Genomic DNA, 15,433 nt, shown 5'->3' with positions numbered 1-15,433 from the left:
TCCCTTATATTTATGCTTTTCACCCACAGATCTTGTTTTGTTTGCTTTAAGGGTAGAAAAAAAACCCTTACCTTTGAAGCAACCTACACCTCTCAGCAGCTTGGCTCCAGGGGTGCTAGGCTCTGATCAGGCAGTGCAGCCGCATGGCTTGTCTGTTCCAGTGTCAGGACTTCCTGAGTTAGCAAAAGGCTAACAGTTTAAGGTGAGAGGGTGACGCCAGCAGACGGCTGTGTCTTCACCTCAGACAGCTAAATGTTTGTGACTAAAACTCAATATTCGCACTTACTAGTCCTTAAAGTAGCCGCTTGAGGGTCTGTAGAGTAGAACTTTTATTGGCAAAAGCTGGCATCATTTTCTGACCAGGGGCCTCCCTGACTAAGACGGATCCTGCCACCGCTCTCTAATCTCTTCAGTGGCAGGCACTGAGAACAGCAAGGCAATTGCCTTTTCTTCCTGAACCTATTCATCACACGTCCTCTGCACCTGAGACCACCTCTGCTCCTCCTCCTTCCCCAAGTCAGTAAGAGAAACGACCAACTTACACAGGCTTAGGCAGAGTTCTTAGAATGTATTTTTGTTCACCTGAAAAATAAAACTTTTAAAAAATATACAGGACTTTTAAAGTACAGGTATATCTTGAATGGCTGAATTATAAATAATGTCTCTGGTCATGTTCACAGCTAGGGCTGGAGAAAATGTCCCAATTCCAGTGAAGGCTTATAGAGTCAGGAGGCCAGCTGGACCACGAGTGGTCTTGCTGAACTCTTTGATCCAAAGTGGATTTAAACAGTCCATAAAGCAGGGTCAGGAGGGGAAGAGGAGTGGACTCCCAGACACTCTCCCACGAGTCCAGAGGATTCTTGGAATAAGAGATCAAGTTACAAATTATTAAAATATAGGACTAAAAATTCACACCATAAATATAAATGACAGGCTATTATTGAAGATACAAAGTGGCATTTTATGTTTCTTCCCCCCAGTCTCTCATCAAAAATTTAAAAAGTCCCCATGGGCCTCCTAATGACTTAAGTCCTCCTCAGCTGTGCAGAGCTCTCCAAGCCCAGACACCTTGGGTGTTGGCAGCCTGCTGGGAGGCTGCCAGCTTAGTTGCTATTTTCTTGCCCAGGTCAGGACATGGCTTAAATCAAGACTATTGTCCTGTAAACCTGAATCAGAGCTGACTACAAGGCAGGCCAGAAAAGTGGATAGACAGTTCCAGGACTAAGGTGTACAAGGTTCCTGTTTTGTTTCTCTTTTAAATTGCTTATTTCCCAAAAAGGAAACACTAAGGGGTTTGATCGCTGTCACTACCCACACTCAACTGCCTAACAGCAAGTGGCAGGGGGAAATGGAATCCAAACTGAAGAATAATTCCTGCTGCCCCGAGGGTGTGTGTGCGTGTGTGCAAGTGTGTGTGTGACCACCTCTAGAAAATCGTTGGCTGCATTTAAGTGGAAGCTTATAAGGAATGAGAAAGATGAGCTGCCAGTTCAGTTTTCCAATAGCTGGTCTCTTCACTGGCTGTCCAAGCACACTCCTGAACTTGAATTCTACCTTTTGCTCTTTCTTACCCTATAAAGCAACTCAGAACCACATCAAAGCTCCGGTTTGCAACTGATTTGGTTCTAAGGGCAAGCTGCTGTGTTAGGCTCAGAAAATAGGGAATGCAAACATGAGTAAGACAAGATCTAGAAGGGCAAGAAATGAAATAAGACAAGATCTGGAACCGGTAAGATAGTTGAGGAGTCGGAAAAGGAATGAGAGAAAACACTTGCCAATCACTGTACTTAAAAAGGCTTGCTCTTCCTAAAGGAATTCTGTGAGGGAAGGGACTGATCTAAACACAGCAGCTTTACTCTTTCTCGCCATCGCCCCTGGCATGGATCCAGAGACTCAGGCTACAACAGGAAGCCACTTTGGTGGGAGCACTAGGATGGGAACCGGAGGGAGATCCGCACATTCCCCACCCTCCCTAAACGGTTTCTATTGCTAAGGTTTTTCCATGGTCATGGTAGGGGTCTAAGAATGATTATACTCTTGTGCAAGAACGTCAGAAACTTATCTTTCTGAAACAGGAAGGGAACAGGTGAAAGAGTGGGTGATGGAAAAGGGAAAAAAAAAAAGCTTGTGTTTGTGCCCTTCTGGCTAAGTGCAGTTTGAAGGCCAGCAAATAGCCTTTGCTGGACCCCACCATTCAGTAGCTACCCAGGCTGTGGGGAGATACATAGAGTTCTATGTGATTATAGCGTCTAGTGCATATGTCAACAACTATATACAGGGATCTATAAATTAAACGCATGTCTGGCCAACTGCAACTAGGTTGACGTACCTGAGCTCCGCTACTTTTGGTGCTCTCTTCTTTGGGAGAGCCTTATTTAAAAAAAAAAAAAAAAAAAAGAGCCCCTACACAACTCCCTACCTTCCCCTGAGTCTTGGGGAGGGGGCGCCCGAGTCACCCCCTGCGTTTAGGAAACACCAGAGCTAGCAGCGCAGAAGGGCTGGGTGCTAGGCTCTCTCCACCCTCCCCCCCAGTTCCCCTTATGGCTCAGGGCCCTGGCGCAGCACGGTGCTGGGAAGATCAAACCCCGAGTCCCCGGCGAATCGTGGTCCCTTGGCTGAAGATCCGGTTGTGCATTACCGGCTCCCGGGGCAAGCTGGCGATCGCTGAGGTGTGTGGGGGCGTACGCTCGCGTAGGGGTCACTCCAGCGGGCTCCGGAGCCGGTCCTGCTGCAAAGTCCTGCTTGGGGGCTTAGGGGACGATGATTCCCGACCGCCCCCAACGCGGTGAGATTCAACGACTCCGGGGCTCTTCGGCCGCTTCCTCTTCGTCCTCCTCCAGCCCCCGCGGCCGTTCGAGCGGCCCAGCCAGGGGGCTGTCTGCAGCGGGCTCCGGGGGCGCCGGCCTCGCCGCCTGCAGCGGGGGTGCGTCGCGTGGCGCCTCGCGGCGGGACGACCCGGTGGTGTTGGGCCCCGCCGCCACCCCCGAAGTCCCAGACGGGCCGGTGGTGTTGGAGCCGCTGGGGGGCGGGCCGACGGCTCCCCCCGAGGTCCCGGCGCCCACCGGCTGCCAGATGAGACTGTAGTAGACGGCCAGTACGATGGCGGCCAGCGACACGGAGAGCACGTAGGCGAACACCGTGGCTAGCCGGACCCACTTCTTGTTGGTCTTGGCCGCCATCTTCGCCTTCTTGTCCCCGGTGTAGGTGGCCGGCTTACCCCGCTCGGCCGGGGCCGCGTCGCGCTCCTTCATGGGGGGGCCCCGGCCTTTGCCCCGGTGCTCCACGGCCCCGGCTGGAGGGGGCCTGGCGGCCTGCGAGGACTGGGCAGGGGGCGTCTCGGCGCCCTGGCTTCCCGGCGGCCCCGCGCTCCGCCGCTGCTCCTCACGCCGCCCGCCCGCAGCCCGCCACCGCGTCGCTGCTGCCGCCGGGGCCTGGGCCCGTCACCGCCGCCAGCGCCGCCGCCGCCGCCGGCCCGCCAGCTGCTTCCCGGCCGCCGCCACAGCCACAGCCGCCCGACTCCGCGTCCCCATCCGCTGCCGCTGCCGCCGCCTGCCCGGCCGCCGGCCGCCTGGTCTCCAGTGGCCGCGCGGACCGCGCGCTCCGGCTCTAGCCCGGCTCCCCCGCGGGGCGCGCCGGTGCAGGGGGCGGGGCCGCGCGCTGCCGGGGGGCTGCCCCTTAAAAGGGCGATGTAGGGGCCCGGAAGTGCCGTGCTGGGAGGCGGCTGCGGCGGGGAATCGTGGGCCCCGTGGGGGACGCCCAGTTAAGAGAGAGTTAAGGGAGGCTGGGCCTTAAAGGGGCGACAGGAGCTTCTTTAAAGGGGGAAAGGCACTTTGCGGGAGGGAGTGCGGAACCGGGAGGTGGCAGGGAGGGGCAGGCTCCGCAGAAAGCTGTCAACTCAGGCGTCTCCTCACGTGGCCCAGGCTAGGAGATGGTAGGTGGGAGAACTAACCAGGCCCACCTACACCGGGTCTCCGAAGTGGGGATAACACTAAGCTTGTGCTCTGGCGTAGCTCTAGAGTAGGGAGGGGATAGTGTCTCAGATCCCTTCACCCCAAAGAGCCTGGTTCGGGTCTGGGAACCTGGCGCCCGCACACCGCAGTCAGTCTCGCTTCCTTTTCTCTGTTGGTCTGGACTCTGAGACCACTCGAATCTTGCCTGGTTGGGTCCTCTTAGGACCCTCGAGTCAGACTACTGTGAGCCACAGAGACAAGAGCCAAAGGTTGAGTTTGTTTCTTAGGCTCGCCTGCCAGCTTAATCTCAAATCCCACAACAGGTCCCAGGTCCTACTTTCTGGTCTTCTGACTTTCAGGACTGGTCTCGAATTGTACTCAAGGGGCTGCACTGAACTGGTGGAGGACATCTCCCAGCGTTTTCATTCTTTGATTCTCTTCAACCCCGGCATGTAGAGAACTGCCTTTTCCCATTGAGGCTTCAGCCTTTGTTTGCTCTTAGGGCCCTTTGGATGCCGGCCACCCGCTCTGCACGCAGGGACTCTCTACCACCCTTTCTATACCTTCACACTTTTCCCCTTTGCTTCTTTCATCCCTATTTCCTCTTTGTAATTCACTACGATTGATTTCTGGGTCCCTCCTGCTTGACTATACCTGTGTTCCCAAAACCGTCTTTGTGAGCAGCCTGGATGTCTCAGTGGATTAGAGAACTATGAGGCTGAGTGGGAGAAAGGTCTGTGGTCCTGATGTAGTTGGGGGGAGGGGGCGTGGCCTCTGCGAGGGCCCGACTGGCTTCTAACCTCTTGGGCAGGACTCTCTCTGCCCTTTCCACTTCTCCCTTTCCTTTGACTTTGACTTTCCTTATCCAAGCCCTTCCCCAAATTTTCCATCCCACGGAAGCAGCTACCAGAATGCAGTGTACTAGTGGGCTTCAAACCACAAGTTTCTAATCTGGTCCTGGTTGGAGGCTCAGGTGGACCACCTGATACTATTTCAAGGAAAACTGTGCCTTGTTTTTTTGTTTGTTTGTTTTTGTTGTTTTTTGGGGGGGGGGGTTTCGAGACAGGNTTTCTCTGTGTAGCCCTGGCTGTCCTGGAACTCACTCTGTAGACCAGGCTGGCCTCGAATTCAGAAATCCACCTGCCTCTGCCTCCCAAGTGCTGGGATTAAAGGCATGAGCCACCACTGCCCGGCAAACCATGCCTTTTTAATTTCTGAGATATTACAAGGACATTGAGAGTTTAGTGTTTATGGGCTTCTGTGGATTGATAGGTGGTATGTGTGTATGTGTGTGTGTGTGTGTGTGTGTGTGTGTATGAGAGAGAGACACACACAGGGGTGGGGGCAGGACGGGATACTGTTCTGGAGCAGCCAGAGCAGGTCTTGAAGGTGGCCTGTAATATTAAAGTCCAAAAATTGCCATCAAATGTCCTTTTCTTCTTTCTCAGTTATTCTATGGCCTTCCTGGTGGGGTTGATCGTAGGACCATCCCAAGGTGAATTACAGTTTAAGATCTCACACAAGATCTTAAATATTTGTTAAAGCCCCCTTGACTCCCTTTCTGGAATGCACTCCATATTGCCTCTTCATATTTCTGCTGCAAATTACACTTCCTTTTTCTTGCTCGCTTCCCAGCAGAGTCGGGAAAACAACGCGTCACTCCTTCTTTATTCTAAACAATGATGTACTTGAAGCCCTTATTCAATTCCTCTCCCTATTCTTCCCCAAATGAAACAGTGCCAGATTCTTTAACCTGTCGTCAATAAGCACTATTTATTATCTAGATTTACATAGTGTCTTTTACCCCTGGAACTCAAAATGCTTTCAGATATAATTGAGCCTGATCTCCCTGGTGCCTGAGCCATTAAGAAACCATTAGCGTATTCCTGTTGCCGGCAACTAAATGGCCCCCTAGTGGCCTGAAAGTGAATATGCTTTTCTAAGTGCCTCTCCCCCACCAAGGTTAGGCAGGAACTCAAGAATCAAAGCAAGTTTGGGGACAGAATGGACCCAAAAGGCCATCTTTGGTGAATATCCTCAACCACCCTAGAGCCTCTTGTACAACATTCCTGTGGAGTGCTGTGCCGCCTCAGCTAAATGACTGTCTCTGCCGAGCAGCCTCGCTGTCTGCTCCCTGAAGAAGCCCTTTCAGCCTCTAGAAAAGTTCAAAGCAATCAAAGCAGAGGCACAACCTTATAGTCTTGGTATGTGCCAGGCACTATGTCTGGAGTCATAACTATTTGCAATATATTAGGGAGCTAATATCTATCTCCATTTTGTAGAAGAAACTGGTGCCTACCCAGGATCTCTTGACTAGAATTCAAGTAACACTCAAGTCTTACTGACTTCACAACTTAGATGCTTGATTCTTGCTCTACTCTGGTTGGAAGCACAGCCAAACCTTGTCTCTGTAGTGTATTCTATGGGGGCACCAGCCACGAGTCCATGGGATGGAGATACTCCGCTAGGAGTATTGGCTATGGACGGCTCCCTGCTGCTACTGTTCCTGGCAACTGTCCCCAGGCAGGAAAGGAAGTTGCCTCTTTCTCCCCAACTACCAGGCCATTAAGTAGAATGAAACTGTGATGAAACCCAACTAGAGATCTGCAGGGTCCTTCTGGGCAAGAGGGAAGGCATGGTACACCCTGAAGGAGTTGCAGAAGTGGACGCCATGGACTGGCAGGAGGCAGAGTCAGATGTGTAGTATAGGTTAGTGGGGTGTGGGAAAGACTGAACATGACATTGAGTTAGGGAGTCTGTTGTTATGGAAGCACTAGCCTGGGAAGCAGGATTTTGTGCCCTGATAAAGACCTTGGGAGACTGGAGCAACACCAGAATGGAATGCCAGAACTGCTGTGGAAGAAGGGTTTAAAAAAAACCCTTAGAGCTGGGGTGCTACTGTGGATAGTCTATGTGTGGCCAGGAGCCTATTTAAGCCTGGCTAGAAGGCTCAGACAATACTTGGGTATCAAAGCAATGAGGACTGGCTGGAGGGACAGATACCCGTATTGTACCATGGGGCTTCTCAGCGTGAGTTGTCCTCTGGAAGCCAGCAAGAGGCTGCTCTATAACTGACTCTGAAATAACAGGAGCTGGTTGTTGAGCTGCTAACATGATGAGCATCCAGTGCAGGTAGGGTTCCTGCCCGGTAGATCTACGGATCAGGTTGATACTGTCATAGCCCTGGGGCAAGCTAGCTGGGCAGCTCACAATGGTCCATTGTGCCTCAGTTGTGACAGAGGCTCTCAAGCACTTTATCTCAGGTTTCCAGAGCTAGCCTTGGTAGCACTTGCATGTAGTCCTAGCTACCTGAGAGGCTGGGGTAGGGAAGCCACTTCAGGCTGGGAATTCAAGACCAAACTTGGCAACATGAGACAGACATTTAAAAAATTGAGGTCAACAAAAAAGTTTTGTTTGGCTAGAGAGATGACTTGGCAATTGAGAGCATTGAACTGGCTGCTCTTCCAGAGGACCCGAGTTCAATTCCCAGCACCCACATGGCAGCTCACAACTGTCTGTAACTCTAAGATCTGATACCCTCACACACACATGTAGGCAAAACGCTGATGCACCTATATAAACCCTTTTGTTTGTGTGGGTTATAGTTATTAATAAATTTCCATATTAGAAGAGGCAGGGATTTATAAACTATTAATTTGTTAGGACATTACAACTCCATTGCGTGTGAATAAAGGACATGTTTTTATGAAAATCACTATATTTCTTTTTAAAACAGTTTTTTTTTAAAGTAACGTGGTTATTTTTAAAGTAAGTTGACTTACTAAGTTGCCAAGGTGGGTTACAGATAGCCCTGGCTTTCTTGGAACTTGCTATGTAGATGAGGCCAGCTTTCAACTCACAGGGCTCTGCCTGTCTCTGCCTCCCCAGTGTTGTGATTAAAGGCGTGTGTCACTATGCCTGGCCAGTTTCACATTTTTACAACTCCAATGAACGTTGCTTTACAGAAGACAGCTGGAGGCTTACTTTTGCTGGCACTGTGTTCCTTCGGTCAAAATATATAAAGAAAATCTGGCATCGTGTAGATGTGTGGTTGGAAAATAGAGGAGTATTTTAGTAGTCTTTCGGATCGCTGTGGCTATTTTTTGTACTACACCGAATCTCAACAAGTGCTAAGTGGAAGTTGCAATGCAGACTATAAACGTTATTACTAGCCGGGTGGGGGTGGCAGTGGCATAGGCCTTTAATCTTAGTACTGAGGAGGCAGAGACAGGTGGATCTCAGAGTTCAAGACCAGTTCGGTCTTAAGAGTGATTTCCAGGACAACCAGAGATACAAAGAAAAACTGACTCAAAAAAAAAAAAAAAGAAAAAAGAAAAGAAAAAGAAAAAAAGAAAGAAAGACAAACAAACAAACAAACAAACACCAAGCCAAACCCACTAAACAAACAAACAAAAACCCATACCCCACTATTACTTTATCAGTGGACTTTTGGTACTTACTTGATTAAAGTCACTATCTTGCTCTTGGGAAAGCACTTTTATCTATGTATGATTTTGTAACATCCTGTTTTAGTTATTAGGAAGATACTGACTTACTGGCACGCATTTTCCAAATATTGATACATTTAATGATGCAGTATAATAATCATATTTAGTGATACCAGAAACAGTTTAAGCCCTTAGAAATCAGTCACGCTCATAATCACGCATACAGGTTATTCCACATTCTATTTTTACTTGAAAGGTCAGGTTCTTATCATTGGCAACAGATGTCAGTTTTGCTCAAAGTGACAGGGACACTTGGTTCACGTTTGAGGAAACACCTGCCAAGTCATCAAGTCTGCATGACAACAGCTTGATGTCAGTTATTCTTCAAGTGAGAATAATGTTCCACAGCAAAGGTGGCCAGTTCAGGTCATAACCCAGTCACTCAAATGGTTTCCCCAAAAGGACAGTTATACTTCTGTGTGCAGTAGAGTACTCTACAGTCAGTCACTGAGAATATTAGAAGGGGCTGTGCATAAGTGTTGTGATTTGGTATCTACAGTCAGTCACTGAGAATATTAGAAGGGGCTGTGCATAAGTGTTGTGATTTGGTATAGCGTAACACCAGTAATTGCTTGTGAACCTGGGTTTTCTCCCTTTTCTTCCTTTTCCCCTCTTAAACTCATAGTTCATGTGTTGCTTCCTTCACACTACTACATTTGTAACATTGGTGTGAGCATCAGAACTGTTTAAAGGGCAGAATACACATCTCAGTATTGTGAAAATAATTTTGACTCTGTGAAGTCTCTAAAAAGGTCTGAGAACTTCATGTAAGATTGGAAACATTGAAACTTCCAGAGGAGGCTGGAGAGATGGCTCACTGACTGCTCTTCCTGAGGTCCTGAGTTCAATTCCCAGAAACCACATGGTGGCTCACAACCATCTGTAATGGGATCTGATGCCCTCTTCTGGTGTGTCTGAAGACAGTGACAACCTACTCATATACATAAAATAAATAAACCTTTAAAAGAAAGAAAGAAAGAAAGAAAGAGAGAGAGAGAGAGAGAGAGAGAGAGAGAGAGAGAGAGAGAGAGAAAGAAAGAAAGAAAGAAAGAAAGAAAGAAAGAAAGAAAGAAAGAAAGAAAGAAAGAAAGAGAAAAACAAGAGACATAGGACTAGGCAAAGATCTCCAGACTGGGCCTACAGGAGCTCCAGGATACCTGTGATGCAGAGACACACATACAGACAAAACACTCATACATATTAACCAACAAAAAATGACATCTTGGATTCATTCCATCAATGAAAGGGCTTCTTCATTGCAAAAGAAATAGGGGTGTGTGTGTGTGTGTGTGTGTGTGTGTGCATGTGTGGGGGGGTGGTTACCCGCTATTCATCTGACAGGGCACTAATATCCAGAATTCATAAAGAATTCAGGGGCTGAAGTCATGACTCAATGCTTTCCCAGAGGATCCAGTTTCAGTCCCTAGTACCCATGTGGCCCCTCACCTGTCCCTGGGCATCTGAGGGCACCAGGCATGCCTGTGATGCAGAGACACACATATAGACAAGACATTCATACATATTAAATAAGATTTAAAAAAAGAACTTAAAAGGTTATACACCAAGGTAACAGATAATCCAACCAACAAATGGGTGAATGAACCGAACACACAGTTCTCAAAAGAAAAAAAGTATAAATAGCCAATAAATACATGAAAAGGGGTGGGGGGAGCTAGAGAGATGACTCAGGTGGCTAAGAACATTTGTTGTTCTTGCAGAAGATCTGATTTAGTCCCCAATACCCACATGGGGTTACAGTTCACCTTCTTCTAGCCTCTGTGGACATCAGGCACATACACAGTACACATATATACACTCAGCCAAACATTCATATACATAAAATAAAAATACATCTTTAAAGGTAAATGATTTAAAAATGATTTAAATATAAAAAACATAGGAAAAGCTGTTTATCCTTATCCATCAGGAAAAAGTAAGCAAAATAACATTCTCATTTACTCTAGTTAGGATAACCATCATTGAGAAAGGAAGTAATAACAAGCTGGGTGTGGTCGTACACAACTACAGTCCCAGTACTCAGGAGGCAGAGGCAGGTGGATCTCTGTGAGTGTCAAGACAGCCAGGGCTACACAGTGACACCCTGTCTTTTAAAACAAACAAGCACACAAACAAACAAACAAAAAGAAGGAGGAGGGAGAGAGGGAAGCAAAAGGGGGGAGGGGGAAGAAGTTATGGACCTAACTTGAGATCATAACCCAAACCTAAAGAGAAATGTCACATTTTCTTCCACACAAGGAATTGTATGAGGGTTCCCTAAAGGAGCAGAACGGATAGAAGGGATTGTCTTGCAGGATGTGATCCACGGAGTTCAGCAAGGGGGCCTCACACTGTAGAGGCTGAGAATCTCATAGTTGTTCAGTCTACAGGCTAGAATCTTTGCAGTCCTGATCTAGCTCTGAAGGTCTAAGGGAGTCTCGGAGAGCTGCTGGAATTCAGTCTAAGTGTTGAAACCCTGGAGATGCTGATTCTAAACGTGGTGAAGGAATGGCACAGCAACAGGATGGGTGGACTTGCCAGCAAGAGTGAGGTCAAGCAGGCAAAAGCAAGGCTTCCTTCTCCATGGTCTTTTATGTGGGCTGCCATCAGAAGGTGTGGCCCAGGTTTAGAGTGAGTCTTCCTGCTCCAAATGATCTGTCTTAGAGCTTCCCTGTACCACAGCGCCCAGCAGCTTGGTTTTAGTTCATATCAGATGCAGTCAAGTTAACAACCAAAACTGTCCATCCCACAGACCTAGTTTTTAAAAAAAAAAAAAACAAAAAACAAACAAACAAATGAAAGTAGAAGAGGAGGAAGGGGACTGGCAGGAGAGGAGAGGCAGAGCAAGAGAGGATAATGGAGACTAAACTCGATCAAGGTATATTATCTATGTGGATGAAGATGTCATCTAAAACACATTTTGTGGGTACCATCAAGATATGCTAATAGGGCTACAGGGATGCCTCAGCAGGTAAGCTGGTGCTGCCTGAGGCCCTGAGAGGAGGCCTGGAAGGAGAGATGAGAACACAGTTACTGATACACACACACATGCACAAAATAAGCTTTAAAATGTTTATAAAATAGAGTATGAAAGACCAAGAGCTGCTCAAATAAAAAGCTACATATGTTTTCCAGTTTTTTATATCTATTCCATTCAAACTACTGTGGTAATTTGAGTAAGAATGGCTCCCATAGGCTCCCATATTTGAATACTTGGTCACCACAGAGTGACCCTACTTGAGAAGGATTAGGTAGTGTGGCTTTATTGAAATAGGTTGGAGGAAGGTTTGGGGATGGGCTTTCTCTCCTCCTGACGCCCGTGGATCCAATGTAGAACTCTCAGCTACGTCTCCAGCACCATGTCTGCCTGCCTTCCTGCCACTATAAAAGTAACTTTTATTTTCCTGAAGTAATTGTCATCTCCAAGGCTTACTGGGTCCATCTGCTAACCTAGGCCATGTCCTGGAAGCTTCTAGCCTCCATACAATCTAATCTAGGCCTAGAGTGTTTTCAGCCTCTGAGACTTTATTATCAAATAAACTCACCCTTTCTAGTTCTTTCTGAACTCTGGCTGGCTGGTTCAACTCAGCTATTCTGGCTCCTCTCCACCCTGACTGATTTAATGCCCTCCCTCAGCCTCTCCTGAATTGCTCTGCTTGCCCTCACACTAACTTTGGCAGTCTGTTCTAATCTTCTGGCTCCTTCTCATTCTCTGGCTTGTTCTGTCTTCTCCTGTCTCTGTAAAACTATCCTGGTAAAGCCACCTCCTCTCTCCCCTCCTCTTTTCTCTGCACCACTCTCTTAAGTAGCTTCCCTTTTCTCTGTCTTCTCCTGAGAGTTGGGCCTATCCCATTCTGTCAAAGCTTCCTCTGATTTGTCAGTTTGTCTGCCACTCAATTAGACATCACTTTCAAACACGGGTGCTTTCTTCTACAAACTAACTTTACCTTCATTGTTGGGAATTAAATGTGTATACTAAGGGTGCATCTTATTTCAGCCAAAGGAACTAAAGGTGTGTGCTAAGGTTGGGCCACACCATGAGTAGAAATAGGTGTTTTTGTTTTTTTTTTTTTCTTTTTCAGTAAATAACACAATCTCAGGGTTCACGGTGTGATCAAATACCTGGTACGTGTCACCATGCTCCCATCAGGATAACAATGGACTAAGCCACTGAAACTGTAAGCCAGTCTCATTTAAATGTGCCCAAGTAGATAGAATGACCTGCGCATCTGGCACAACAGTCACGTGAATGGCCGTGGTGGCCTAGATGGAGGCTATGTACAGACATGTAAGTGATGGCAGCAGTGGCCCACCAGAATGGCCTCCCATACAGCAAAACAGACCTCTCTGTTACTTCCCGAACCAAATGGCCATGCGGTAACAAGTTGATTGCTGCATCTGTTTTGCTCTAGAATCGTTGGTATTTCACTGGACTCAAACTGACATGTTTTCGGGATATGGGGTCATATCGTCGATAATTTCTTTTTCTGTTTTATCCTGACTTGTTCTCACTTTAGAAGTGTTTACTCTGAAGGGACACCCCATACACTCCCAGCCACAAGGTCATCTCTATTTCTGGCATCTGGGACCCAGAGAATAAGAGCCACCCTTATGCAGGTAGAGCTTCGAGACACCTGTGCTTTCCCTCCTGGTCCAACAAAATGTTGCATGCTTCCTACATCCTGACTGTTATCTACCAAATGCTCCCCAGTTCATGCATTTCCTGTGATAAAGCAACTTAATTAGAAATACACAAGTATTTCAGATGTGGCCTAATGATGCAGAGAATGGGGAGAGAATGAACGAGAATGGGGCGGCGTCTTCCTTGGTTCTAGGGCACTGGCTGCTCCTGGTATCAAGGAGTGAAGATCTGCAGACGTCCCAACTCCCTAACTGCCTTGTCCTCTCCTGAATCTCATTCTGGACCCTGATTCCAAGGGTCTGGGTGCTGCAGAGAACAAGTCATGTTGGCAGGTTATTCTGGTGGAATTGCAAGACAGAGAGCTGCTAGGCTCACAGGCAGCTTCAACCCAGCCACTCAAGAGTGTCCGCTTTTATTGGCAGCTCTGTCTTTTGACTCAGATGGAGCTGGCTGTCAGCAAAATCCCTGTTTTATTCACACATGCTTCTGCTAAGCCGACACTTCCCCCACCCTGTCCCCATACAGCCGGTGTCTTGGAGCCAAGCCTGGATCCTTCAATGAAGCCCTTTCATCTTACCTTGTGGGTTTGGGCTGTTGCTCCAGCAGAGTATGTTGTATTTGGTCCCAATTCTCCCCAAATATCCCTGTAATGACTAGCTTCCTGCTAGTCACAGAACCAAGAGGCTGTGGTTCTATCTGGGCCCTAATTAAAAAAATAATAATAAAGGCTGGGGTGGACCAAATTGGGAGTAAAGAGAGAAGCAATCGATTGCACCTAGGACATTTCCTATGTGTGATTCCTATGTGTCTGTGCTTCAGAGACAGACATCAACTAATTTATTCTCCTCATCCATATGAAAACTGGCCCCTTTTACAGATGTATAAACAAAGGTAGAACAGCTAAGTGATGATGTCTAAACAGTACATACTGAGTCAAGTGTCATGTTTTTCTACTATCTGCACCTCTCACCCCTAAGGTGACTGTCTCTTGGAGACACACGTTGGTCCTCCTAATGGGAGTGGGATTTTTAGAACTGGAGCATTTGGGGTCTGATTAGATTTATCATCACTGAGCTGCCCTTTTGCTGGGAGCCCACAGCAAACTTCTGGGACTTGGAACAATCAGCTAGGGTCCTGGAGCATGGATCAGGTAAGTTTGATCCCAAATGACACTTTAGAAGGAAACATACAGCTAGGAGTGGTGGCACACACTTTTATCCTAGCATGGAGGAGCCAGAGGCAGGTGGATCTCTGTGCGTTTAGGGCTAACCTGATCTATGTAGTGAGTTCCAGGATGACCAGGGCTACAACAGGGTCACACAGAGATAGCCTGTCTCCAAACCAAAACAAAAATCATATCTGAGACTGCTCCTTCTGATCTTTTCCACGGTGACATTCCAGGTGGTTCTTCTGTCACCCAGAGGGCGGGGGGTGGGAGGGAAGCCAAACAACATCTGACTCTGGGAATTCTAGAGAACTTTTATTTATTCATGCATTTGGTTATGAGGTAGAATCTTATTGCATAGCCATGGCTGCCTTCAAACGTGTGATCCTCCTGCTTCAGCCTCTTGAGTGTTAGGACTACATGTATGTGCCACTATTCCTGGCTACAGAGAACTCTTTTTTTTTTTTTTTTTTCAATTTAACTTTTTTTTTTTTTTTTAAAATTTTTGAGTCAGAGCCTTACTCTGTGGCCCAAGCTGGCCACCAACCTGTGGCGATCTCCCTGCCTCAGCTGTCTGAATTCTGGGATTAAAGGCCCAGTTTCAGAGGATGCTTGAAGCTTCTTGATTGCCTTAGCACCTTGGCACCTGTTCCGTATTTTGTCTCTGCCTTCACTCAGACTCAGTTTCTAGCACTGCAGTGGGCAGCTAACGGAGTTTCAGCTGATGCATGGCTGGACAGGGATCGCCCTGGGTCTGCATCCTTGTATCTGTCTTATTGGCTGTTGGGGTTGAGCTGAGAGACACACGGGAGGCTGTGGTTTGTTAGTAAATTGAGCTCCAGTGCTGGTAACTGTGAGTTCAGGCAGCTTGGAGACAGCAGATTTCAAGACTACAGTTGAGGCGTCTCTAATTTGGTTTGCTCTGGGAAAGTGAGTCCAAGGACATGCTTCTTACAAACAGCTGTAGTGTGTGTGTGTGTGTGTGTGTGTGTGTGTGTGTGTAAAGCAAGTCAGTGAAGACACGTGTGGAAAGAACAGCATGTGTACAATTATCCCTTGGTATACATGGGTTGTTGGCTTCTGGGTCCCTGTATCCACCAGAATCCAAAGATATTCCTTATATAAGATGGTATAGCGTTTGCATATTGCCTACCATACCTTCCACATTCTG

General features: G+C 47.6%; 1 protein-coding gene across 1 annotated transcript; it reads right to left on the bottom strand.

Moving 5' to 3' along the window:
* Positions 1 to 553: 553 nt before the first annotated feature.
* Positions 554 to 3,602, bottom strand: Inafm2 (InaF motif containing 2). The gene has a single exon (XM_021155491.1). The coding sequence runs from the start codon at positions 3,249 to 3,251 to the stop codon at positions 2,793 to 2,795; it is 459 nt and encodes a 152-aa protein (XP_021011150.1). The 5' UTR covers positions 3,252 to 3,602; the 3' UTR covers positions 554 to 2,792.
* Between the last annotated feature and the right edge of the window lie 11,831 nt (positions 3,603 to 15,433).

The sequence above is a fragment of the Mus caroli genome, chromosome 2, assembly GCF_900094665.2.
Source record: "Mus caroli chromosome 2, CAROLI_EIJ_v1.1, whole genome shotgun sequence".
NCBI lineage: Eukaryota > Metazoa > Chordata > Mammalia > Rodentia > Muridae > Mus > Mus caroli.
The sequence above is the reverse complement of the archived record's forward strand: the minus strand, read 5'-3'. Positions and strand labels throughout refer to the sequence as shown.

Coding starts and splice junctions, on each gene's coding strand:
- Inafm2 (XM_021155491.1), bottom strand. CDS start 3,251: ATGAAGGAGCGCGACGCGGCCCCGGCCGAGCGGGGTAAGCCGGCCACC.